The following is a 27368-nucleotide window of genomic DNA, read 5'->3' on the forward strand; positions in this document are numbered from 1 at the left end:
GGTCGTAAAGTGAAGGTCAGAGGAGCAGAACTGGATAATAGGTGGGTTGTCCCATACAACCCTGGTTTACTTATGCGGTATAATTGTCACATAAATGTTGAAGCTTGCTCTAGCATCAAGGCAGTGAAATATCTATTCAAGTACATCTATAAAGGACATGACCGTGCATCATTCTCCGTCGATCCAGCAGTAGATAATGATGACGGAGTAATCAATGAGATTAAACAATACAGGGATGCTAGGTTCGTGGGGCCACAGGAGTCTATCCACATGATTTGCGCTTTTCCAATGTTCGGTGTCTCTCCCGCTGTTCTCCAACTTCAACTTCATTTGGAGAATATGCAGACGGTCACATTCAAGGAGGGTGATGATCTAGAGGATGTCATCAATCGAGATTCTTCTTCCATGCTCATTGAATATTTTAAGATGAACAAGGTTGATCCTTATGCGAGGAACTTCTTGTATAAAGAGTTCCCAGAATTCTATCGTTGGATTAAGGGTAAGAAAAAGTGGCAGGGAAGAAAATTAAAGGGGCGGGGGCAAGTTGGGAGAATTGTGTACGCACATCCTGCTGAAGGTGAAAGGTACTTCCTCAGAGTGCTTCTAAATCATGTTAGAGGTGCAACATCATATGAAAATTTGAAGACTGTGAATGGCAAGCAATGCGCCAATTTCAGAGAATCATGTGAAAAAAGAGGTTTGATAGAGACTGACAAGACCCTTGATGACTGCTTGACTGAGTCTGCTACTTTCCAAATGCCATATGCTCTAAGAAGGCTTTTTGCAACTATTTTGGTGTTTTGCGAGGTGACCAACATCCGATCATTGTGGGACAACCACCTCGAGGCAATGTCTGAGGACTACCGCCGTAGCCAGCCCAACTGAGCCGTAGTAGAGCAGATGGTCCTTAGAGACATTAGAGATCTGGTGCATTCGATGGGGAAAGATATTGGAAGTTACGGCCTACCGGATTTGGATCCAACTGATGATGGGTATTCCAGTGGTCACTCGAGAGAGGTTCAAGAGGAGTTGTCCATTATTCCAGACAAAAAAGACATAAATTTGTTTACATCTCTTAACACCGAGCAACGTGCTGGTTTTGATGAAATCCTCTCTCACGTCATCGACAAGAGGAGCCAAATATTCTTTGTCGATGGTCCGGGTGGAACGGGAAAGACGTATCTGTACAAGGCACTCCTTGCCAAGGTTCGTTCCATGGGACAAATAGTTGTTGCAACAGCGACATCTGGTATAGCTGCATCCATCATGCCTGGTGGACGCACCGCACACTCCAGGTTCAAAATTCCAATTAGACTCACAGATAGCAGCATGTGCAATTTCACCAAACAGAGTGGTACCGCGGAGCTGCTTCGCAGGGCATCTTTGATAATATGGGATGAAGTTGCCATGACAAAACGTCAAACAGTTGAGACACTTGATAGGTCGCTACAAGACATCATGGGATGTGCTCCACCTTTTGGTCGGAAAGTCGTGGTGTTTGGAGGAGATTTTATGCAGGTCCTTCCAGTGGTGACGCGTGGGACAAGAGCACAGATCACTGACGCTACCCTACGGAGATCTTACATATGGGATAAGATTAGAAAGATACGCCTCACGCGTAATATGAGGGCGCAAACTGACCAGTGGTTCTCCAGTTACCTTCTCAGAATTGGCGATGGAATAGAAGAAACGATCGGTGACGATTACGTGCGTCTTCCGGATGACATTGTTATTCCTTATGCTCCTACTGAAGAACCTGTGAACAAGCTCAATGAACAAAACTAAAAAAAAAGATTAATTCAACAATTAGACACGTGAGAGCCGAGAGATGTGTGCGTGAAAGAATTTTTAGTTCAGACTTCAAGCTTTTTTTCTTATAACTAATTTTAATATTTTTTAATTTGTCGGTTACCTAAATATTTCATAAGTACATTGTCATAAACATGTGTGAAGGTTTTGTTATATTTTAAAGTTGTAAGTTTTGTAATCATACTAAATTTAATTTATGTCTTATATTACACGCGCGTGGCACGTGCACTTTTACTAGTTCTTGAAAGAAATCTACTCAAAAGCATGGGTTCAGCAAGGGGGATAATAAATGTTCGACAAGTTTATATTGATGCCTCTACTTTGTAAATTAGGTCGTATGTTTCAATAGGCTATGGTTTAACTTGGATCAGTCCCCCCCTTTTTTTTGAGGGACAATTGCACACCTCCTTTTCGTAGGTTATTAAATGATTGTTTTAATTGACTTTCCAAGAAAGTATCTATGCTCTTGCAGAAAAGCAAGTCCTCTTCGTGGAGGAGCATTTCATATGGTTTGTTGACCGATGAATTCTCGGCATTCACCTTGATCAAATGCAGACTTACTGAACTTTGTTGAGAAAATCTAATTATCACACATATGCAGCGGATGTTTGTACGCATTTCTCCTATATAGAAAGCACATGCTTGCATGCAGGACTTTTCCACCTCATTCTGATATCATCTAAACTCAAAACTTAAAATGATTTGTCTTCTAAATCGTTAATCCGATTAACGATTTTTTAGCACCATTGACAAAAGTTTCAAAACTAGATCTCGGTTTCGAAGGCAATACGCACGAGTCTAAAGTCTTTAATAGCATAATAACATCGCAATTGCAATTTTTTAATGTAGTTTGACATTAATCTAACCATGTTTATTAATAGGGATTTCTATTTTCGTGCCCTCGGTTCCTTAGTTGTGCTCAGTTTTCCCCAGCCCCTTAGTTTTTCCTCAGTTTTACCCTAGCCTTTGTCTGAAGACCCGCAGAAGGAGCTCAGACGGAAGGAATCCGTTTATTTGGACGTTCTGTGCTGACGTGTTGCGCCGCGTCGTGGTAGGGCCGCGTCGTGTGGGGCCGCGTCGCGTGGGGCTGGTAGAAAGGGACCGCGTGGGACAGGACGAGAAGCGTTTGGTTGCACGTGAGCAGGAGCTGGGTTTTGTCTCTCTCGGCCCAAATTGGCATTTTTAAAAGCACCTTTTCCCCTCTTTCTCTCTCTGTCTTTTTCACCAAATTAGTATCAAATCTAGAGAAGCTTCTATTTCTGTCTTTCTTCAATATGGCAGCAAATCTAGTAGCAAATCTCTGGGGTTATTTATGCCTTTTGGCCCTCGTTTTTTGCCCAATATGGCAGCAAATCTAGTAGCAAATCTAGAAGCTATTATATGATAAATTCACAGCAGCATAATCAGAAAACTAAGTATAATACATAGGTAAACTGCATACAGCAGCCAAAAGCAGCCAATAACATTGTTAATGTTCACGACAAACTAAGCTGCAAAAATATACAAGATCACGCACGCAATGTATGGACAACAAGAAGATTAGGATGAATGAATTTGTTCTTCATTCCTCCTCATATATTTCTCCGTCGCTCCATTCGTGCAATTCCCCAAGGAAATATTCATTGAACTCCTTCCGTCTGCAGTGTGAGGCCAATACATCCTCCAAACGGTATGGCCTGTGTTCATTTCTCAAACCGTAGAGTCCTATTCTATCCACACGTAGTGGCCACTCATCCCAGGCATTTGTATCATGAGAGTACGCTCTGATATAACCCAAATCCGTGTAGTAGATGCTGCCAGGTTGAAGTGTCGGGTACACTCTGGTGTCGACGGAGATACACCGGATAAAATTCACGAAGAAGGCATTACGCCAATGTTAGTGACCGGATGGAGAGAGCGGCTCGAGTGTCCACACGGTACACCAATGGTTTGCCCGGCCAAAGCCGCCGACCAACAACACAAGCAGCAGATCACCATCCGACTTCACAAGGTAGAACTTCGACGTCCAAGTTACGGAAATGAAATTAGTGTCTCCATCTTGGCGGTGCTCGCGCGCTGCTGCAACCGTATATTGGTGCACACTATTCTTCCGATCTCAAAATTGTCCGGGTTACTGCATACAGTTCACCATTGAACGGGGTAATGCAACGGAAAACATGGTTCTTGATCGAAAATCTTCCTTCTCCCCAATCCCCATCTTCATTTATATCCTTAGTTGGAGTGCTCTCATCGACCCAACCAATTTCCGGCGGGTAATGTGTGGCAACGAAGACCATAGTCGGGGATTTGATAACAGCGACTGATTGCAGAAAAAGCAGATGGCATCTGCGCCTCAAACATCGTGTTCGATTTCTTTGTGAGTGGGTTCAGCAGCCGTATCTTGTGCGGCGGGTTCTTCTGGGCAAGCACGATGACGCCACGGGAAAAGCCGACGAAGTAGAATCTAAAATATATTGAAAAGATAACATTCAGCACTAAGATTGAAAATAAGATCTATGGTGACGCCACGGGAAAAGCCGAGGAATTTGAACCTTGCACGAACTGCAGATAGATCTATGGTGACGTAGCGGGATGTGCCGAGATGGAGGAAGGTGAACTCAGCGGCGCGTGGAAGGGCGTGGTGTAGCATGATCCATTCGTGCGGTGCACGTCGGGATCGAGTAAACCTGAGCGCCAATTTCTACAGACTTGCCTCATAGCAGAGTAGCTGTCCACGTACTCCTCTTTCGCCAATAAGCATTCGCCGATCTTGTGAAGTGGTCCGTCAGCCGTGAGACCGGCCCAGTTCACGGAGGCGCCGCGCTTGGATGCGCCGCCCTCGGATGCGCCGCCCTCGGAGGCGACGGGCTCGGCGGCGACGGGCTCGGCGGCGACGGGCTCGGCGGCGACGGGCTCGGAGGCGACGGGCTCGGAGGCGACGGGCTCGGGGCGATGGCCGCCGGCGCATTCTTCTTCTCCATCGCCCAGGGGAGGGCTCGTACGGCGGTTGGGGTTTTTTGGAGAAGTTGATGGGACGTGAAGGGGTGGTTTCGTGCGTGAGCGATAATGAGACGTGCGTGTGCGAGAGGGAGGGAGAGAGGGGCTTACGCGTCCTAAATGCGACCCGCGTCAACAATGGCACGTCTTCCACGTACGCACCGCGACACGCGTCAACAATGGCACGTCTTCCACTTCGCACCGCAACACGCGTCCTCGAGTCTAACCTGGAAATTTAGATATACTCATGTATACCCTCGAGTCATATACTAGCATTTTTTGTATGCTCAGTTTTCACCTTGAGTGCTAATACTGGCTAGTGCAATATACTCAGTTTTACCCTCAAGTGGCTGGTCAACGAGAGAGTCAACAAATGGGATTAACTAGTTAAATGAGTTATTTAATGTGCAAAAAATTCCGAAAAGGAGTGGCACTTACTCATGGAGTCTTTACCACAAATTTCCACTTCTCAAATCATAGATAAATCGTAGATAAATCAAGTTTCACCACAAATTGCCACTTCTCAAATCACCTAGTAGCTATGAAGGTGCATGGTTTTCCATAATAAGCCCTACCCAAAACAGCTTTCCCCAAAACATACTTTGTCTGAATGAGACCATAATTTTCACACTCATGTAGATTTGTATTGCAAATAGTTTGAGGTAGGCCAAGATGGGTTTCATTGTACAAAACACGCATTTTCCATTTTTTAAATCTCATATTTGAATCCCTTAGTCTGTTTACTACTCACTTGCCCTTGGTTTCTTGATACTACTCGGTTTTGCCCTCTCCCTTCACAAACTCTCACGGACGCCCAACATTGCCCCGATTGGTCTAGCCCATGTCACGCGGATCGTGCCCGACGACCGATTGATCGTATGATCTAACGGGCAGGATAACCCCTATCTCTCTCTCTGGTCGGGGCCACCACCCTCTCTCTCTCTGTCGTCGGTTAGCTTCACGCAAAGTTTGGTTTTCTGCATTATTTTTCACGAGCTAAATTATAAACTCTTTTTAGGCATTACTTTTCACGCAAAAAATGATAAACCATCACCGATTTGTTGTAGCCATTACTTTTCACGCACAAAAATGATACACCATCACCCATTTCGTGTACCCATTACTTTTCACGCAAAAAATGATAAACCATCACCGATTTTGTTGTAGCCATTACTTTTCACGCACAAAAATGATAAACCATCACCGATTTGTTGTAGCCATTACTTTTCACGCACAAAAATGATACACCATCACCCATTTCGTGTAGCCATTACTTTTCACGCAAAAAATGATACACCATCACCCATTTCTTGTACCCATTACTTTTCACGCAAAAAACGATAAACCATCACCGATTTCTTGTAGCCATTACTTTTCACGCACAAAAATGATACACCATCACCCATTTCGTGTACCCATTACTTTTCACGCAAAAAAATGATAAACCATCACCGATTTTGTTGTAGCCATTACTTTTCACGCACAAAAATGATAAACCATCACCGATTTGTTGTAGCCATTACTTTTCACGCACAAAAATGATACACCATCACCCATTTCTTGTACCCATTACTTTTCACGCAAAAAACGATAAACCATCACCGATTTCTTGTAGCCATTACTTTCCTTTTAGGCATTACTTTTCACGGTAAAATGATAAACTATACCCCCACAACGGTCGACTCCTCCTTAATTTATTGTGTATAAACCCCCACAACGGTCATCTCCTCCTTATTTTATTGTGTAAACCCTACAACGGCCATCTCTCCCTTATAAACACCCACACGGCCATCCCTTGTGTCAATAGGTTCTGCCTCTCTCTTCTTTTCGTTCACATACACTTTATCCATTGCCATGGCTTCCACGTCTCGGACGCGGACCGGAAGGGGAAGGGGAAGGGGAAGGGGAAGTGGATCATCATCATTGCCACCACCACCGTCAACACTGCCATTGATCATAGAGGAGTTCTTCATCGTCGTCTATGAAGACCCTTTGGTCAAGAAGGTACGTACGCGTTCCCACATATATGATGCATGTGATTAATTATGGGCATGTTCTAAAAAACCTTTAATTTCAAGGGTTCCCTAATTTCAAACGATCGGCGCTCGATCTCTTTGCAGGAACTCCCAAAAAATTTGCAGACTATCTTGACGGCAAGGAGCCAGCTAAGGTGTATCTGCGAGCGGTGGCTGCGGTCCTCGTCTCTGGACCGTGGAGGTCCTATTTGACGGACAAGGCCGGATGTACCTCGACAAGGGCTGGGAGAAATTCGCCATCGCGCACGGTGTGGATTTCGGCTGGTTCGTACACTTCAAATATGAAGGCGATGATGTGCTCACAGTGAAGGTGTTCGACGGAACAATGTGCAGGAGGTACTACTACTCAGACGACGAAGATACTGACGATGAAAGCGACGACGACGTGAAGCCATGCATCCATCCCCTTTAGATAATTAAGGGGATTATGACCAAGAATATATATGTAGCTTCATATGCATCGATTTAGAGATCTAGCTATTTTCTATATATTATGCATGTAAAAAATAATATCGCATTTCCACTATTATTCGAGCACCACATCCTCCAAACGATGCCGATGCCGATGCCGATATCGGCATGGTCGAAGCAGCTATGCTCGCCGCCACCGCTAGGTCAACGTCGGGATACACAATGTTTAGCATAAGAGTCACTTTAGATTAAGGCTGCGAAAATGGGCTGAGGCGACCCCTACAGCGGCTCTATATTATATTCTCTAAATAAAATAGACGACCACAGCGGTCATTGGCTGCGGAGGCCCCACGAGCGGCAATATATAATTTTCTATAAATAAATAGACGACCTTTGGTCATTGGCTGCGGCAGCCCCATAGAGCGGCCCCATTTGTCATTGGCGACCGCGTATACAATCGAGAAATAAAAACGGCCCACGCGTCAGCGGTAGATGGATCCACCCGTCAGCACGAGACGGTCAGCGAGGAACTGACCTCACGGTAACGGTAAGGCCTCTGACCTGATGGCAACCCGCGTCTTCGAGGGGTTTCAAACTAGAGGGAGGGGAAAACTGAGGAAAAACTAACGAGCTGGGGAAAACTGAGTACAACTAACGAAGCAGGGGCACGAAAATAGAAATCCCTTATTAATAAGGCCGTTACTGGCAAGTTGTTACAAGGTGCTGAAAACCAGCTAACAGGAAACGAAAACATGCTTCTAGACCATTGTCAAGCCTTGCGATCCGACGAGGCGTCGAAGCTGGTGAAGAAGATCGTCGCTGAGGGACTCGCACCATCGTCAACCTCCAGAAGCCAAGCAAAGACCAAGCACCATCCGTTTCCACCTCCAAGAAAGCTCCTTACTTTCTCGCCCCGGATCGGAGGGCACCATACATGTCGGAGGTAGACCGCTCTCCCTGAGCACGCATGGATATTGGGAGTTACCACCAGGGAAAAGGACTCCGAGCACTCGCCGCGCCGCCACCCATGAACATCACTGCCACCCGCAACACAAACCACAACACACCAGACCAAGCTACCAGGAGCATGCAAAGACGATGGCCTACCAACCCGCCGAGCTCATCCACCCAAACCCACTATCTCAAAACGGTGCCTCCAACGAGGAAACGACACCACCAGAGCGCCGCCACCGTCCAAACCAAAGTTTTGGGTTTTCACCCGAGATAGATATGGCAGGGAGGGAGGTGATACAACCTCGATGTCGCCTTCAAGAAGGATAGTGGCACCGTCAGCATCGTCGACGCCGTGGGCGCCACCGTCGGTCAAGGGTTTCCCCCAGTCCAGAGCCCGCATCCAACCACACCCACCAACCACATGAGGGAGTCCGGGGCCGGGGAGGTGCGACGAGCACCATAGGGAGAAGCAGCAACAGTCTTCAGATCTGGTGCCAGAGGCCCATCGGGGCGACCTTCGCACCATGCCCACACTCGCCGCCCCTTCACCTCCCGCATGGCCAAAGAACGCGGACTGCAGCACCGCCACCCGCCACCCGCTGCCAGGTCGACGTCGCCCCACCCTGCGCCCAAGGCCGCCGCCCTGGATCCATGGCCCCAGCCCGGCCGTCGGAGGGCACCCATCCACCGGCCACCAGTCCCAAGTGCCAGCAAGGCCACGCCGGAGAGGGGGATGGAGGGAGGAGGGCCGTCAACTCCCAGCGGCTGAGGCCAACCCCCACACAGCGGGGGCCCGAGGGAAGTTCCCTGCCGCCCCCCTTCACCGGCGCCGCACAGCCTTGCCGACGGCCGCCTCCGGAGGCGACGAGGGGGGGGCCTAGAACCCGCCGCCGCCACTTCCCCCTCCCCCCCGTCGCCTGGAGGGGTGATGCGAGGGAGGAGAATGGGGGGGGGGGGGGGGGGGGACCATGCATATACATTCTTATCTTATCCCTGTGTTTTTCGTATGTATGCATTTCATGTATCCTGCAAACCAAAAAAGGCCCTATTTTACAAAATCTGACTGAAGCTTCGATCAAAACTGATCTGTCAGGTTATTTGAAATGGAGGGGCTGTATAAAGGAACAAATGATAGTCGATCTACGGTTTAGACCAAGATACACCAATTATGGACAGGGTCTCCTGATATTTGTCGTCGGAGTACAACGTTCTGTTAGTAGATGCCGATCTGGCCTTCATGAGAGACAACAGAGAGACGAGACAGCTCAACTTGCATTGTCCGTATCTACAGGCGCCAGCGCTCGCGTGGGGCACTGACACACCAACTGCTCTTTTGTTCATACCCATATTTGACAGCGCTTCATAGATAAACTTATGTTCTGTGAGAAGACAACTCGCATAAAAAAAAATCCCAGTTCATACATTTTAATGCTAAATTATCAACCACACATGATTGTTAAAAAACAACGAGTACAGTACAGATTGGATCCATGAATGATAGAGCTCATGTGCATGATCAAGATCCAGGGGACCATGGACTCCTAATGCCACAAATGCAATCCTCTGTTTATAAACATATTGCTGCTTCACTTGTGAGCAGTGTGTGTGAGTAAAGTCTGTAGCCTGTAGGGAGAGTAGCTGTATACTAACAGCACAATACGTACACACACGCCTCCCTTGACCCTTCTACTCATCCCGGCCAGCCATGCCCTTCTTCAAGCTCCACTCCATGTCCTTTGCCGCCATTGTCGTCGTCCTGACGTTGGCGGCGCAGCGGCTGGCCGCCGCCGCGGGGACATCGGCGCACCTGCACGTGTACATGCACGACGTGCTGGGCGACAGCGCGGTGATCGTGGCGAAAGGCCCGCGAGGCGTCTTCGGCAACACGGTGGTGATGGATGACGTGCTGACGGACGGCACGGCGGCGACGTCGGCCGCCGTGGGGCGCGCCCAGGGCCAGTACATGGTGGCCTCGTCGAATGGCGGGTTCGAGCTGATGGTGAACATGAACGTGGTGCTCACGTCGGGCCCCTACGCCGGGAGCTCGGTCACGGTGATGGGGCGCGACGACACTGGCGTGGCGGTGCGCGAGCTCACGGTGGTCGGCGGCACGGGGCAGTTCCGGATGGCGCGCGGGTACGTGCTCTGGAAGACCGTCCGCCCCGACCTGCTCGAGCTCGACATCTACGTCAACCCATGATGCGCTCTTGGTGGCACGGTACCTGCGCCGAGTGCTACAAAGCGATATACTACATGAATGCAATGCGTAATACAGTCTTTTACCTCTCATTCTTCAGTTTTGTCTACGCACATGGGATGTGAGCGCTGCTCGAGGATCATATGTGGTTATTTTTCACATTTTCCATCCCTGTCACTGTTGAATTGTCAAATTCTCGAGGATAGAGCAGACAACCCATGACCATTTTTTGCTATGACATTTCTATGATTCTTCAACGAAGGTAACTAGGTAAGTGCGACGAGGCTGCAAAGTGCGACGCCGATGCTCGTTGCTTCTTCTTCCCCGTGTCGTGGCCCTAGATCGCACCAACTTTTCACAAAGATCAACCTTCCATGTCCCCGCTGAACATCGTAGTTCTTGTTGCGGCTCTGTCAGGCCTTGTGTTGTTTGCTATAAACGCGACAAGTAAATAACAAAAATAAAATGGAAATCGCAGCGGAGATACAAGATTTTAACGTGGAAAACCCCTTCAACAAAGAGGAGAAAAAAGCACGAACGCCAGTTAACAAAATTTCACTATAACAGGAGTGTTTACAAACATCGTGGGTTATCTTATAATCTGATAAACCTTAGCCGACGGATTACAAGAGATATATATAGGCGGTGGTATCGATCCATACCGCGGGGGTCCAAGCCTACCCGGCGACAGGCCTCACTCCGCTCATCAGAAGTTAGCCTCCCTTTAATATGAATTTGGATCATAATATAACAATGTTGTCGCAAGGTCTCGGCCTGCTCGTGTTTCCCGAGGATGCCACCTCTTGCCTCCTGATCCGCCATGACATGCGCCTCGGTAACGGATGCATCTCCGGCGCCTTAGAAGACTACGTGCCCGCCGTGTGTTTGGTGTTTGCCAACCGCAGATTGTCGCTACATTGGGAAAATTGGCATCGGTACCTCACGGCCTCGATTCCAAGGTGTTGACATGGGCTTGTCTTGCTTGAAGATCGGTTAGCCTCTGAATGTATTATCTCGCATGCTCGTGTTTAGTCGAGATCGCCTTCTATCGGTGCCTTCCCAGGGAGTACTCGTAGTAGATGGATAGAAGATGATGATCCACGGATCATTGTGTGCGTACAGTTGCAGAACCGTGAATACGATGAATGTGACCCAGCCGCAACTCAAGCGAACACACACTAAGTCGGGAGACCCTAGTTGGCGATCGACCGCTGGCTTCGATCGGAGCGATCACTTTCCGAAAATGGAAATCGCGATCCTTTCCCTCCTTTCCCTTTCCGGATATACGCGAGGGTTGGAAAAATATTGCGCCCAGGAGGGGTCGAACACGCGACCTCATGCCTCGCACGAGTTTGCTCAAGAGCAGATGACCAACTGAGCTACGCGAGCTACGTGTTTGTAGGGAGGCTTGCATGCTTTTGTACTATAATCGATCAATACAGCTATAACCACACGTTCTAAACTAGAAAACCAGAAAACAAACCAAATGAACGGTTCATTCATTGAACCGCGAGGCCACCATTTCGATCACTCCATTCGATTATTTAGCAATGGTAAATGTGCATAGTTATCAATCCAAAAAACTAATTTTATTTACAATAATTTCACAAACATTTTAGCTCATAATTTATCAACCCCTCCTTCCGTTATTTATCAACGGTAAATGTAAAAAGTTATCGACCCGAAAATTTAATTTAATTTAATTTAGAATATTATGAAAACATTTTTAGCTTACAAATTATCAACCGCTATGTCCATCATTTATCAATGGTAGATGTAAAAAATTATCGACCCGAAAAAACTAGTTTTATTTACAATATTTTGGGAACATGTTTAGCTCTCAAATTCATCAACCCCTTTGTCAGTTATTTATCAACGATAGATGTGAAAAAAAAATCACTAATGAACTCATCTCGATGAGATTTTCAAAACTAGCACCCATGTTAGTATGTTTTAATAATTTTTTTTTCGGGCTAAAAGTTATCAACCCTCTCTAATTTCATTTACAAATATTTTAGCGATTTTTTTAGTCCACAAGCTATCAACCCGCTGCCTCATTATTTATCAACGGTAAATATGAAAAATATCGACATGAAAAGCTAATTTATATTTGGAATATTTTTAGGATATTTTTAGCTCCCAAATTTATCAACACCTCCACCAGTTATTTATCAACGGTAAATGTGAAAAGTTATCGACTGAAATACTAATTTCAATTAGAATATTTTGAGAACATTTTTAGCTCGCAATTTATCAACCCATTTGTTCGTTATTTTGCAATGGTAAATGTGAAGAGTTATCAACCCGAAAAGTTAATTTCATTTAGAATAGTTTAGAAAACATTTTAGCTCGCAAATTTATGAACCCACCCACCCGTTATTTACCAATGGAAAATGTGAAAGGTTATCGACACAAACAAGCAAAATATAGAATTGTTAAAAAAAGAATTGAAGAAAGGGAATTGATAAAAATTAATTGAAATGTGAAGATTATGTAGAATGGAGTGGTAATCTCTCACATGCATGCAATTAGTGCTCACTCCCGAATTAGCTAATCTTATCGTTTAATGCAAATAATACAACCAAATGGCTAGCAGTGCTACTGCTAGTCTGGGCTTGGCAGCAGCACGCAGAAGCAACACGTAGACTCGTAGAGAATCCAATACGCGCAGGACTGCAGCTGGCGTGATTTGTCGCGAAGCGCGAAAGCAAAAGCGGACTGGTGTGGGGATTACGGCTGTCCGGTCAACGCAATTAATGCACAGATGAAGCACCAGCGCGTCGCGCGCGAAAAATAGACCGCCTGCGCGGTCGATCGTGAGCCAGGGAATTCGCACTAAGTCACGTTTAGAGCTTGGGCTTAAAAGGAGCACCATTTTTACTCGATGTATTTCCATCTCACGGATGGGATCCACATGGGATGGACCCGGATGGAATAGGAACCTTGATGTGGTCTTATTATGCAGACTGGTGACGGTGGCAAACGAATTTTGGGAGTAATAGAGAAGTCTTGTGTTTTCGTAGCCCTCACATTAGTTAGAGAAGGCAATACATGCAAGTCATGCAATGCATTATCTCTTATTGCCATCCCTAACAACTAATGAAGATTATTAAATTTTAGTAGGAAATTGTGTAGCTAAGACATATGGTATAATGGAAAAAATTCTCTTATTTTATAAGCGATCATTTGTAGCAAAGGAAAGACACTCTTCTCTTTCTTCATTATCTCTTCTCTAACTAATCCAAAAAAGCAACATGGCACCTCTAAAAGAAGCCCTGGCCGTAAAAATGGAGCAATGGATGTACATTTTACACAAATTCAAGGCGCACATGTCAGTTAGGAAGTCTGATACACAATTTACATTTTGATTTGATTGATTTTTCGATAAAGGGAATATATATACCAAGAAGATGCCACATACATCTGGCATTTGTAACAATAAAATATTCAAAACTAATCTATACATCTTGGATGCACATAGCTGAAGTGTAAAAAAAACAAAAAAGAAAGAGAAAAAGAAAGAGACCCTGTTGGAGAGACCCGAGACTCGTAGCAACATGAACAAACCAGCACCATTTACTAGCAGGGTTCTTCAAAACGACACCTTCAAGAAAGTAACAATGCATAGGTGTTGTCTAACAACAAAAGCCATAACATGAGTTTTCACTATGGAGATGTCCGATCTCTAGACAATGCCTTCATGAAAGAAATGGCTATAGAGCCTTCATTGCTAGGTACAACCAATGAAGGTCATAATTAAGGTTCTCACACTAGGAACTGAGACGCTCATCCTACATCACCGCCTCCACTTTCTGAGCTGCGTAGTTCGCCAATCGCCTGGTAGGGTCTCAGAAGCAGTTGAAGTTGTATAACTAGTGAAATGTAAATATATTGTTTGGCAGCCTGCTTTTAGAATGGTTGGTGGACATGTAGCTGGTGTTGAAAGTTTGATATTACCTGAATGGCAAGGATGATGTTTAAATACTGGTTCACTGATACGTCTCCAACGTATCTATAATTTCTTATGTTCCATGCTAGTTTTATGACAATTCCTACATGTTTTGTTCACACTTTATGTCATATTTATGCGTTTTCCGGAACAAACCTATTGACAAGATGCCGAAGTGCCAGTTCCTGTTTTCTGCTGTTTTTGGTTTCAGAAATCCTAGTAAGAAAATATTCTCGGAATTAGACGAAATCAACGCCCAGCATCTTATAATTGCACGAAGCTTCCAGAACACCCGAGAGGAACCAGAGGGGGGCCACAGGGCCACCAGACAGTAGGGCGGCGCGGCCAAGGAGCCAGGCGCGCCGCCCTAGTGTGGGGAGCCCCCGTAACCCTTCCGACTCCGCCTCTTTGCCTATAAGAAGCCCCCTGACCTAAATCTTCGATACGAAAAAGCCACGGTACGAGAAACCTTCCAGAGCCGCCGCCATCGCGAAGCCAAGATTCGGGGGACAGGAGTCTCTGTTCCGGCACGCCGCCGGGACGGGGAAGTGCCCCCGGAAGGCTTCTCCATCGACACCACCGCCATCTTCATCAACGCTGCTGTCTCCCATGAGGAGGGAGTAGTTCTCCCTCGAGGCTAAGGGTTGTACCGGCAGCTATGTGGTTAATCTCTCTCCTATGTACTTCAATACAATGATCTCATGAGCTGCCTTACATGATTGAGATTCATATGAGTTTTGTATCACTATTAGTCTATGTGCTACTCTTGTGATGTTATTAAAGTAGTCTATTCCTCCTTCACGGTGTAATGGTGACAGTGTGTGCATCGTGTAGTACTTGGCGTAGGTTATGATCATAATCTCTTGTAGGTTATGGAGTTAATTATTACTATGATAGTATTGATGTGATCTATTCCCCCTTCATAGTGTAAAGGTGACAATGTGTATGTTATGTTAGTACTCGGTTTAAATTGCAAAGATCTATTATGCTCTAAAGGTTACTTAAATATGAATGCCGAATGTTGTGGAGCTTGTTAACTCCGGCATTGAGGTGCTCTTGTAGCCTTACACAACGAATGGTGTTCATTATCAAACAAGAGTATATGTAGCACAAAGGAAGATAACTTATTTATTATGTGATCAATGTTGAGGGTGTCCACTAGTGAAAGTATGGTCCCTAGGCCTTGTTTCCAAATACTGCAATCATCGCTTGTTTCTTTGTTTCTTGCATCTTTACTTCTGCAATATTACTACCATCAATCGCACGCTTGACAAGCACTTTTACGCGCCGTTACTACTGCTTATATTCATTCATACCACTTGTATTTCACTATCTCTTCGCCGAACTAGTGCACCTATACATCTGACAAGTGTATTAGGTGTGTTGGGGACACAAGAGACTTCTTGTATCGTGATTGCAGGGTTGCTTGAGAGGGATATCTTTGACCTCTTCCTCCCTGAGTTCGATAAACCTTGGGTGATCCACTTAAGGGAAACTTGCTGCTGTTCTACAAACCTCTGCTCTTGGAGGCCCAACACTATCTACAAGAATAGAAGCACCCGTAGACATCAAGTACTTTTCTAGCGCCGTTGCCGGGGAGGAAAGGTAAAAGGCACTCATACTCCGGTCCCAGGTAACTAAGTACTTTTCTGTTGTCGTTATGTGTGTGCTCGAAGCTATTTCCTTTAGATCCTACAATTGCATCTTTTTGTTTCTTGTTTACACTAGTTAGGCTTAATGGAAAACAACAACAAAATGAGAGATCTTTATGAACTTTATCTTGAATTAGGACATGATGTGTTTGAAGAGAGAATTAAAAAACCCATGGAACTTTATATGCATGCTAATGGGAATGTTATCAGTATGAATGCTTTGAACACTATTGTTGCTAATGCTATGGAAAATTCTAAGCTTGGGGAGGTCGGTTTTGATGAAAATGATCTCTTTAGCCCTCCGGGTATTGAGGAGAAAGTTTATGTTGATTATGATATGCCTCCCATATATGATGATTATAATGATAGTGGTCTTTTGGTGCCGCCTACTATGGAGGATAAAGTTTATTATGATGATACTATACCTCCTATATTTGATGATGAGAATAATAATGATAGCTACTTTGTTGAATTTGCTCCCACTACAACTAATAAAATTGATTATGCTTATGTGGAGAGTAATAATTTTATGCATATAGCTCATGATAAGAATGTTTCATTTGATAGTTATATTATTGAGTTTGGTCATGATGCTACTGAAAATCTTTATGAGAGAGGAAAATATGGTTGTAGAAATTTTCATGTTACTAAAACACCTCTCTATATGCTGAAATTTTTGAAGTTACACTGGTTTTATCTTCCTATGCTTGTTGCATTATGCTTCATGAATTTGTTTATTTACAAGATTCCTTTTCATAGGAAGTGGGTTAGGCTTAAAATTTGTTTCATGCTTGCTTTTGATGCTCTCTTTTGCTTCAACTCCTCTTTCTTGCGAGTGCATCATTGAAATTACTGAGCCCATCTTAATGGCTATAAAGAAAGCACTTCTTGGGAGATAACCCATGTGTTTATTTTACTACAGCAATTTTGTTTTATATTTGAGTCTTGGAAGTTGTTACTACTGTAGCAACCTCTCCTTATCTTTATTTTACTGCATTGTTGTGCCAAGTAAAGTCTTTGATAGCAAGGTTCATACTAGATTTGGATTACTGCGCAGAAACAGATTTCTGTCTGTCACGAATTTGGGCAGGGTTCTCTGTAGGTAACTCAGAAAAATCTGCCAATTTACGTGAGTGATCCTCAGATATGTACGCAACTTTCATTCAATTTGAGCATTTTCATCTGAGCAAGTCCAGTGCCTCTAAAAAATTCGTCTTTACGGACTGTTCTGTTTTGACAGATTCTGCCTTTTATTTCTCATTGCCTCTTTTGCTGTGTTGGATGGATTTCTTTGTTCCATTGACTTCTAGTAGCTTTGTGCAATGTCCAGAAGTGTTAAGAATGATTGTGTCACCTCTGAACATGTGAAATTTTTTGATTATGCACTAACCCTCTAATGAGTTTGTTTCGAGTTTGGTGTGGAGAAAGTTTTCAAGGGTCAAGAGAGGAGGATGATATACTATGATCAAGAAGAGTGAAAAGTCTAAGCTTGGGGATGCCCCCGTGGTTCATCCCTGCATATTTTAAGAAGACTCAAGCATCTAAGCTTGGGGATGCCCAAGGCATCCCCTTCTTCATCGACAACTTATCAGGTCACTTCTAGTGAAACTATATTTTTATTCGGTCACATCTTATGTGCTTTACTTAGAGCGTCTGTGTGCTTTTATTTTTGTTTTGCTATTTTCATTCTCTGAATAAACTCATGCTTGTGTGGGAGAGAGACACGCTCCGCTTTTTCATATGAACACTGGTGTTCTTAGTTCTATCTTTAATGTTCATGGTGGAGTTGAAAACCGCTTCGTTAATTGCTATTTTGTTGGAAACAGAAAATGCTTCATGTGGTAGTTGGTATAATGTCTTGAATAATTTGATACTTGGCAATTGTTGTGCTCATATAGATCATGTTTAAGCTCTTGCATCATGTACTTTGCACCTATTAATGAAGAACTACATAGAGCTTGTTAAAATTTGGTTTGCATGATTGGTCTCTCTAAGTCTAGATATTTTCTGGTTGAGGTGTTTGAACAACAAGGAAGACGATGTAAAGTCTTATAATGCTTACAATATGTTCATATGTGAGTCTTGCTGCACCGTTTTATACTTGAGTTTGCTTCAAACAACCTTGCTAGCCAAAGCCTTGTATTGAGAGGGAATTCTTCTCGTGCATCCAAATCCTTGAGCCAAAAACTATGCCATTTGTGTCCACCATACCTACCTACTACATGGTATTTTTCTGCCATTCCAAGTAAATACTTCATGTGCTACCTTTAAACAATTCAAAAGCTATTATCTCTTATTTGTGTCAATGTTTTATAGCTCATGAGGAAGTATGTGGTGTTTATCTTTCGATCTTGTCATTTACTTCGGACAGACTTTCACCAATGGACTAGTGGCATATCCGATTATCCAATAATTTTGCAAAAAGAGCTGGCAATGGGGTTCCCAGCCCCAATTAATTAACTTGCATTAATAATTCTCTTCACATGTTTTGTTCTGATTCATCAGTAAGCAACTTAATTTTGCAAATAGACACTCCTCCATGGTATGTGAATGTTGGAAGGCACCCGAGGATTCGGTTAGCCATGGCTTGAGAAAGCAAAGGTTGGGAGGAGTGTCATCCATAAATAAAAAAAAACTAAACTAAAGTACATGTGTAAACAAAAGAGAAGAGGGATGATCTACCTTGCTGGTAGAGATAACGTCCTTCATGGGAGCCGCTCTTGAAAGTCTGGTTGATGAGGTAGTTAGAGTGCCCACTACCATTCGTTGACAACAACAAACACCTCTCAAAACTTTACTTTTATGCTCTCTACTACCTCCATCCCAAGGCTTAAGGCCTATATTTTCTTTCAGAAAGTCAAACTATGTTAAGTTTGACTAAGTTTTTATCAAAAATCATTAACATGAAAAGTACAAAATCAATATCATTAGATAGATAACGAAATATATTTTTATATGGTACCTACAAAATATCATATTTGTTCATAAATTCTTCTAAAATTTTAGTCAAACTTTACTTCGTTTGACTTTCTAAAAAAAAATATAGGCCTTAAGCCTTGGGATGGAGGTAGTATATGATTTCAAATCTTAAAAAGCTCTAGCACATGATTTAATCCCTACTTCCATCTGCGAAGGGCCTATCTTTTACTTTATGTTGAGTCAGTTTACCCTATTCTTTCTATCTCAGAAGCAAACACTTGTATCAACTGTGTGCATTATACCTATATAAAAAAGTTGAACCTCTTTGCTTGAACCATAGTCATTTGGGTACTGTAGATGGTCACATTTGCTCCAATTAGAAATCACCACGTCATGATTTTACTACTGTAGATGCATCCCAGTAGTGTAGATCCACTTAGGTTTTCTTTTTTTCTCGCTGTGTCAATCCCGTCGTAACCGGCGCCTCCCAGTTACTCTTGTGTTTTTTTTCGTTGCTCAGTACCGATTCCCTCTAATTCATACCGCTTGAGGCCGATTTTAATTTATTTTTATCTCTTTATTTCAACGCCGGTCAAAGCGGCGCTCGGTTTCTTCCAGAAATGTCTTCCTTCCACCTCTAATCTCCTCGCTGCACGCGTCCCAATCCCAAGCCTCGCCGCTCCAGTTGCCCCCGAAGCGTTCCGTTGTGGAGAAAGGGATTTCAGACGGGCACTTGCGGGAGTACACGACGCCCAAGCCATGGCGTGTGGGCGTCTAGAGCTGGACACATCGCCACGGAGGCGGCGGGGAGAAGCATGAGGGTGGGCCGCATCGGCGAGCACGAGAAGCCCGGTCGCACAGCAAAGCAAGATGGGAGCGGAGCCGGGCCTCATCTACGAGCAGGAACATGGCCGTACCTAGGCGTCTCCGTCCCACCGGTGGTGGAGGAGCGTGGGAGCGCAGTATAGCCTCCCGCCCGTGGTAGTCCGCCGCCGCCTTGGGGACCTCAGGCAAGTAGCCCAGCATGGCAGCACAACCGCGCGCTCCGCTGCCGGCTGCTTCCTAGCTGCCCGAAAGAGGACATGTCCAAGAACGTCAAATCTTCTGCCTCCATCTCTCACGACCAGATTACCTAATTCATTTGATGTGCAATTTTGCAGCCGCAGGTGGCCTCTTTGGATCCGGGCGGAAAGCGGCACCATCAGATCAAGAGAAAGGAGGCAAACCCGCAGAAGAAGAGAGGGTTGGGGAGCACATACCCGTGAGGAAGATGAGATCCTACCTCCTCAGCCTCAGCATCGTCAAGAAATCGATGAGCGGGTATATCCTTCTCTAGCTCCTCTCTCTCTCTGTCTCCGCGCCTCACCTCCCCTCCCCTCCCCTCCCCTTTAGGACTAACTCAGATAAGCTAGGATCTGGATCCTCTCTTCGATCTACAGCAACATCGCCGGAGCAGCAGCAAAGCGACCTCACTAAACAATATAGCAGCTTATGTGTGTGTGGTATTCTCTGCCCAGTGCCCACTTCTAATCCTATTCTCTTACTTGCTCAAAGCTTTTCTTATTCTTTGGAGGGTCACCTCCGACGATTTGCTTCTGCCTTCTTTGCTTTCTTCAGATGCGCGAGGTGAGGCTCGGTACAAATAGGTGAGGGCCGAGGAGGTCAGGGCCATTCTTCCTGATGACCAAAGGTGACATTAGTGTGGCAAATAATATCCTAAATGTGTTTATTTTGCAGTTTCTCTGTTTAACCTCTTTGTTCATAACTCTATTCCAGTAAAAAGTGTATTTTCTTCCTATTGTCCATACCAGGATCTTCCCCTGTATCCTATGGCAAGCCCTTGACTTGCTGCTCCCGGGCAAAATTCGAGCACGGTGCAGGGCACTAGCTAGGCTAGAAGAGAGGCACCACCATCTGCAACAATGACATCCAGGTGTGCATACACGCAGTGCTTGCTATTAAGATCCTCTTCCACTGGCGGAGCTTCAGCAGGGCGAACCTGGGCAATCGCCCCCCCTATAAAAATGAAGTTTCATCATTAATTACTAGTAATTTCAGCGCATTACTCAGGTTAATGGACCATTAATCTACCGAAGTATGGGACTAGTTGACCAATCGGTGTATACAAAAGCTACATTATCTATCCAGCGCACCATCTCCCTCCTGCCCGACATGTTTCTGCTCTGATTTAGCCCAGCGCCCCACCTGCTCCTCTACAGCGTAGGCTTTCCTAAGAAAAACATGAAGTGCGGGTATGCATGAGATTATTAGCAAGAAAGACAGTACAAATTCAATGTTCATTTCTCCCTCTCAAAGGAAAAAAAGCTTAATGATGTTTTTTTTGCAAGGACTGGTTAGATATCAATCGCTCACAAAACAACATATTTTCTGCGATTTGGAGCCTAGACTCTGTATATCTATCTTCCAGCAAGTTGCAATTTGTTTGTCCAATTATTTGAGATATTTGTGCCTACCACAAATAGTGTATATTTTAATTTTCTAATATGAATCATATTTCTGTTTAGTAAAGTATAATTCCATTTTACATGGATGATTTTATCTTGAATTTGACTATGTATTCTCAAAATTTTAGTCATGCTACTATGCATTTTCGCCCCCTCTTAGATTTCGTTCAAGCTCCGCCACTGTCCTCTTCTGTTTAAACTTTGCCCAATGTATCATATCCTGTCAGGCTGTCACATGCCATAGCTTCTAGATCTGGGAGTTACGCTTTCTTAATTATCCTTCAGTTCTTCTTGCTGTAAATTGGAAAAATATTGTTGCAATTTTACACCTCCTGCGTAAGTTGAACCTCTTCCCAGGCCCAGTTTCTTCGCTTCTTTTTCTGTCCGCTCTTTGCATTCCATAGTTTGGTCAAATAGTTGCCAATTTGGTAAGATTAGATACTTCTCAGCATAGTTCAATCCATTGATAGATTAAAATTATGCAGGATTCTGATAGGATTCATCTGTTATGTAGAATATGTGTCCATGTGTTTGTAGTCTCTTACTGTATTTTTGGAAAATAAGTATGTCCATGTGATCGGTAGAGAAGACATTTACTATGTCCATGTGTTTCTACTCTCTTACTGTATTTTTGAAAAATAAGTTAAGTTAACAATTGCTGATTAATATATATAATTTACGTCATTTTCTTACTATGTGATCGGTCATCGCGCCGTAGAGGGCTAGGGCAATGGTAGGCAAGGATGAGCCACAGACCAACGGAAACGTGACGAGGGTGGAGAAGATGGCGACCAACAGCTCAGGTCCCGTCCTTCTCTTCATCGAAGTTCCCATCCCATCAGCAGAACGAAAGTTTGAGGTTATGGACGACGAGGTTAGCTGCACAAGCATGAGCGAATAGGTGAGATTATTTGTCCCTTCTTTTGTCTCGCCTTCCTAATCTCTTTCCATCTCATGACCCTGCTATATCGTCCTGAGCTATCTCCTTTTTGGTTATTACCTTTACCTATCTGTGATATTGTTCATTTGATCTTTGCGTTTCAACCATGGCATTCAGGCACAAAGCAGCACTTCCAAGCTATTAGACGTGATGGCTGAGAGAAGAGGCTTAATCATTATCCTAATTAGGAATAGGAAAGCTGGATATAATCAATCCGTATTTATGGCTTAGCTGACCCAATTTGACATAAACTTGCCAATATTTCCCCTCAAAGGAGGAGGAAGAGGATGGAAGTGGCACTATGCGTGCCTACAGAGGTGGTGGCTGGGAAGAGTGCCGCTGATGATTGCGCGAGGAGGGGCGACAAGATGGAGGTGGCCCTTCCCATGGTGGCACATCCAGATGTGACGCCCCGTCGTCATATCCGTTTTATGTTCTGTCCGATGAGGATGCTCGCAGGCAACAGATCTGTTCAGCCAAGAGTCAGGTAGGCTGCTCCCTTTGCCTTTTGCATTGTTTGTTGTTACTGATTCAATCACCCTACTTTGGTTTCCATATGGGACTTGCATGCATGTTTGTCAGGCTGCATATTGTGTGGGTGCGCATTCAGTAACTTGGCAGTTCCTATCGTCAACACAAACACAACCAAATTTAGTAAGGATACAGTGCTATCAAACTAATGGTAATACAGTTGGTTTGCAAGCTATTTATGCCCATGATGAAATGAGCATCAGGGAACTCTTACGCATGTGCGGTTACAAGTCGCATTGTCCGGTGGCGCTTCAGTTGAAGACGACATGCACAAATTCTATCACAGCATCTACCAAAATAAGATCTTTCAGTTCCTAATTTTGTGATCACTCATAGTGTGATTAGGTTCTGGTCGTGTAGAAACTGAGAGGAGATAGACCTGTAAATTACTGGAAAATACATAAACTGAAGAGGATTCAAGTCAAAATAGGGCTATTCACTCTTGGAATGATAATTGTTGATTTCTTTGTCTTGCTACACAACGACCTCCTCAATAACTCAATCTGCAGACTGTTACTTGTGTGGCTTTCATACTTAGTCCCTTAGCTTTCCTCGCAATCAAATAGGATTCAACATGATTTTTTTGTCACATATTTTCTGCAAAACAGATGGTCAGCTATATTAGATTAGAAGGTGGCCAGTTACTTTCTTTTCTTTCTGCTATTGATTTTATTTATTTTCTTACTCACGGGCTGCTATGTCAGATTAGAAGGTTTAATTAGTTACTTTATTTTTTCTTTTTCCCCTGTATTATTGAATTTGTTTGCTTACAAGCTGGCATTATTTATTTGTTTTAGGTGCATCTCTGTCACGGTCTTCACTTCAGTACAACAGATATCTGGCCTTGCTGATGGTTATTTTATTTAGAGGTGAGCTATGCTTGAATGAATTGATTATAGATTGATTTAAGGATAGGGTCAATGAGAACATGTCGCTTGAATTTGGTTATGAGTTATTCATTGATCTATATGATCATATTTTTTAATTTTTGATACTTTAGGCTTCGCAAGATTCAACATTTTTTAACCATTATTAGAATAGACTTGGGAAGGATTATGCTCTGGAATCTAATAATTCTATATGTAAACTCACATATCATTTAGTTATGGTTTACTTACAAGACGCAAGGTATGGCATTTTGTAAAGAAGATATTTAAAGCGGTATGTAAGTACATACATAGTGATAATGAACATGTTTTAAGCGGTAAACGCACTACTTTTACTCTATGGGGAGAACATGCCCAGAGGTTTTGTGCAGAAGCCCTTCATTTAGCCTCTAATGTTTTTAGGTATCTGAATTTCAAATGGTTACAAACACAACTTATATTGATTCATCTTGCCATTTATGTGTCATCTGGCCACTTATAGTTTCACAGGAATCTTGGCTTTCAAAAGCACTTCCGTAACATGTTGGTGCGTCAACATACCAATTCCTGAGATGGACATTCTACTTCAGAAGTAAAGAATATATTATATACTCCATCTTAGTTATTCCCAAATAAAATTTGCATCAATCTCTGCAAGTATAGCATACAGTCTATTTAATCTGCAAACTCTGATATAGTTTGCATACTTCGATTTGTCTTAGTCTGCATCATTGTGTGGCAATGCCCGGGTAGTACAAATAAGGAACCAATTGAAACAACTCTTTTTGCTCTGGCCATAGAGCCCATAGAGACTCTTGTGGTAAATACTTCAATATAGTTATTCTGATGTACAAAATGAAATTACTAGGCTACCCTCCTGTATTAATGCGTACATAAAATCAATACAACTATGACCTACAGGGCAACGACAGAAACTGAAAATAGAGGTCACAGAGGTGATTAGGTGAACAGTCCACCCTATTGGTGGTTTTGTTCATGTAAGCGTTCTTGGAATAGAAAATTTCAGATGGAAATACTAATAGATGTCCTACCTGTTCAACAACAGAAGTACCACATAGATAAATACACGTTCTATTCATGTTGCATATATTCATACAGATATGAACTGTCCATGCAGGTACAGTCTTTCAGTCATGTTGAACCGAACAATGGAAATAAGAAAGTGTTTGGCCAATTCATGTTCTGGGCGACAACATGATTGCTTTCACAAGCAAATATGCAATTCTGCTTGTGGTAACCACTAAAGGGTGAGCCGACTTCCTCCCTTCTGCAATTACCAATACAATAGGCAAAAGATGTGTTGTCGTCGCCGAAGTCACAGGAAACTCTCGATGCCGAAAATGTAATTCCCTTTAACATCTCAAAAACTGAATGATCAACACCACAGGGCCAACAGAGCCATCCTCCAGTCAATTTTTTACCCTCCCATGTAAAAACCTATCAGTGTAACCCATGTACCTCCTCTCATGTATTACCCTTTATTGTACTTGCTCCTACGTGTAACTTTGCCTCGCACAAGTAAACAAATCAATTCCTCTATGATATAAATAAACTGTCGCAAGCAGCAGTATCTTCTTTCTTAAACTTATATATATGCTTTGTCTATCATATCACAATCAACTTTTCTCTTCGAACAGTAAAAGCCATCAATAATGTAGAATCTTACTCCTGCACTGTAGACAACACGGGCGGGGCGTGCGCCGCGCCACCCACTTCCTAGTTGATTCTTACATGTTTACCTATTGCACTTGTTATATTACTTTGTGTTGACAATTATCCATGAGATATACATGTTGAAGTTGAAAGCAACCGCTGAAACTTATATCTTCCTTTGTGTTGTTTCAAAGCTTTCTACTAAGAATTTATTACTTATTAGTTAACTGTTATGCAAGTCTTATTGATGCTTGTCTTGAAAGTATTATTCATGAAAATTCTTTGCTATATGATTCAGTTGTTTACTCATTGTCTTCATCATTGCTTCGAATCGCTGCATTCATCTCATATGCTTTACAATAATGTTGATCAAGATTATGTTGGTAGCATGTCACTTAAGAAATTATTCTTGTTATCGTTTACCTACTCGAGGGCGAGTAGGAACTAAGCTTGGGGATGCTTGATACGTCTCCAACGTATCTATATGTTCCATGCTAGTTTTATGACAATACGTACATGTTTTGTTCACACTTTATGTCATATTTATGCGTTTTCCGAAACTAACCTATTGACAAGATGCCGAAGTGCCAGTTCCTGTTTTCTGTTGTTTTTGGTTTCAGAAATCCTAGTAAGGAAATATTCTCGGAATTGGACGAAATCAACGCCCAGCATCTTATAATTGCACGAAGCTTCCAGAACACCCGAGAGGAACCAGAGGGGGGCCACAGGGCCACTAGACAGTAGGGCGGCGCGGCCAAGGAGCCAGGCGCGCCGCCCTAGTGTGAGGAGCCCCCGTAACCCTTCCGACTCCGCCTCTTCGCCTATAAGAAGCCCCCTGACCTAAATCTTCGATACAAAAAAACCACGGTACGAGAAACCTTCCAGAGCCGCCGCCATCGCGAAGCCAAGATTCGGGGGACAGGAGTCTCTGTTCCGGCACGCCGCCGGGACGGGGAAGTGCCCCCGGAAGGCTTCTCCATCGACACCACCGCCATCTTCATCAACGCTGCTGTCTCCCATGAGGAGGGAGTAGTTCTCCCTCGAGGCTAAGGGTCAGACTGGGCAGCTATGTGGTTAATCTCTCTCCTATGTACTTCAATACAATGATCTCATGAGCTGCCTTACATGATTGAGATTCATATGAGTTTTGTATCACTATTAGTCTATGTGCTACTCTTGTGATGTTATTAAAGTAGTCTATTCCTCCTTCACGGTGTAATGGTGACAGTGTATGCATCGTGTAGTACTTGGCGTAGGTTATGATCATAATCTCTTGTAGGTTATGAAGTTAATTATTACTATGATAGTATTGATGTGATCTATTTCCCCTTCATAGTTTAAAGGTGACAGTGTGTATGCTATGTTAGTACTCGGTTTAAATTGCAAAGATCTATTATGCTCTAAAGGTTACTTAAATATGAATGCCGAATGTTGTGGAGCTTGTTAACTCCGGCATTGAGGTGCTCTTGTAGCCTTACACAACGAATGGTATTCATTATCAAACAAGAGTATATGTAGCACAAAGGAAGAGAACTTATTTATTATGTGATCAATGTTGAGGGTTGATACGTCCAAAACGTATCTACTTTCCCGAACACTTTTGCTATTGTTTTGCCTCTAATTTGTGTATTTTGGATGCAACTAACATGGACTAACGCTGTTTTCGTGAAGCTGATACAGTGTCTCGTTTTTGTGCAGAAATCCAACTTTCAGGAAAATCCTCGGAATTTATGCGAAAGGTCCTATTTTCCCAGAATACTGACGGAGCTAGAAGGGCAAGCCAGGTGGGGGCCCGAGGGCCCCACACACTAGGCCGGCGCGGCCCAGGAGGGGGGCGCGCGGCCCTAGTGTGTGGTGGCCTCGGCTGGCCCCCGACGCCCTCTTTCGGACTACTTATTGCCTTCGACCTAAAAACGCACGGGAGAAAGTCGAAATCGCGAGAAGACATCCAGTACGCCGCCACCGTCGCGAAACTCCGTCTCGGGACCA

The 27368-nt window shown here is 43.9% G+C and overlaps 3 protein-coding genes and 1 long non-coding RNA gene across 11 annotated transcripts; all 4 read left to right on the forward strand.

Annotated features, from left to right (window-relative positions):
* Nucleotides 1-339: 339 nt before the first annotated feature.
* Nucleotides 340-885, forward strand: LOC139831651 (uncharacterized). The gene has a single exon (XM_071820966.1). It carries the CDS (start codon nt 340-342, stop codon nt 883-885), a length of 546 nt encoding a protein of 181 aa, XP_071677067.1.
* A 51-nt stretch (nt 886-936) lies between these two features.
* Nucleotides 937-1785, forward strand: LOC127303736 (uncharacterized). The gene has a single exon (XM_051334440.1). The coding sequence runs from the start codon at nt 937-939 to the stop codon at nt 1783-1785; it is 849 nt and encodes a 282-aa protein (XP_051190400.1).
* A 7868-nt stretch (nt 1786-9653) lies between these two features.
* LOC127304922 (dirigent protein 22-like) lies at nt 9654-10640 on the forward strand. Its single transcript, XM_051335467.2, has one exon. It carries the CDS (start codon nt 9892-9894, stop codon nt 10384-10386), a length of 495 nt encoding a protein of 164 aa, XP_051191427.1. The 5' UTR covers nt 9654-9891; the 3' UTR covers nt 10387-10640.
* Nucleotides 10641-19527: 8887 nt separating this feature from the next.
* Nucleotides 19528-26714, forward strand: LOC127300539 (uncharacterized). 8 transcript variants are annotated; one of them, XR_007851373.2, is made up of 9 exons: nt 19530-19913; nt 20064-20223; nt 20316-20405; nt 20521-20593; nt 20715-20836; nt 22087-22269; nt 22426-22795; nt 23637-23708; nt 24844-26714. It is a non-coding gene; the product is annotated as an uncharacterized lncRNA (long non-coding RNA). The 8 variants fall into 8 exon arrangements; XR_007851368.2 differs by having other exon boundaries at nt 19531-19913; nt 20296-20405; XR_007851369.2 differs by having other exon boundaries at nt 19531-19913; nt 20296-20396.
* Nucleotides 26715-27368: the final 654 nt, after the last annotated feature.

The sequence above is a fragment of the Lolium perenne genome, chromosome 5 (genome assembly GCF_019359855.2).
Source record: "Lolium perenne isolate Kyuss_39 chromosome 5, Kyuss_2.0, whole genome shotgun sequence".
Lineage (NCBI taxonomy): Eukaryota > Viridiplantae > Streptophyta > Magnoliopsida > Poales > Poaceae > Lolium > Lolium perenne.

Excerpts from the sequence above, each read along its gene's own strand:
- LOC127303736 (XM_051334440.1), top strand. The coding sequence starts at position 937 with ATGGGGAAAGATATTGGAAGTTACGGCCTACCGGATTTGGATCCAACT.
- LOC139831651 (XM_071820966.1), top strand. The coding sequence starts at position 340 with ATGCAGACGGTCACATTCAAGGAGGGTGATGATCTAGAGGATGTCATC.
- LOC127304922 (XM_051335467.2), top strand. The coding sequence starts at position 9,892 with ATGCCCTTCTTCAAGCTCCACTCCATGTCCTTTGCCGCCATTGTCGTC.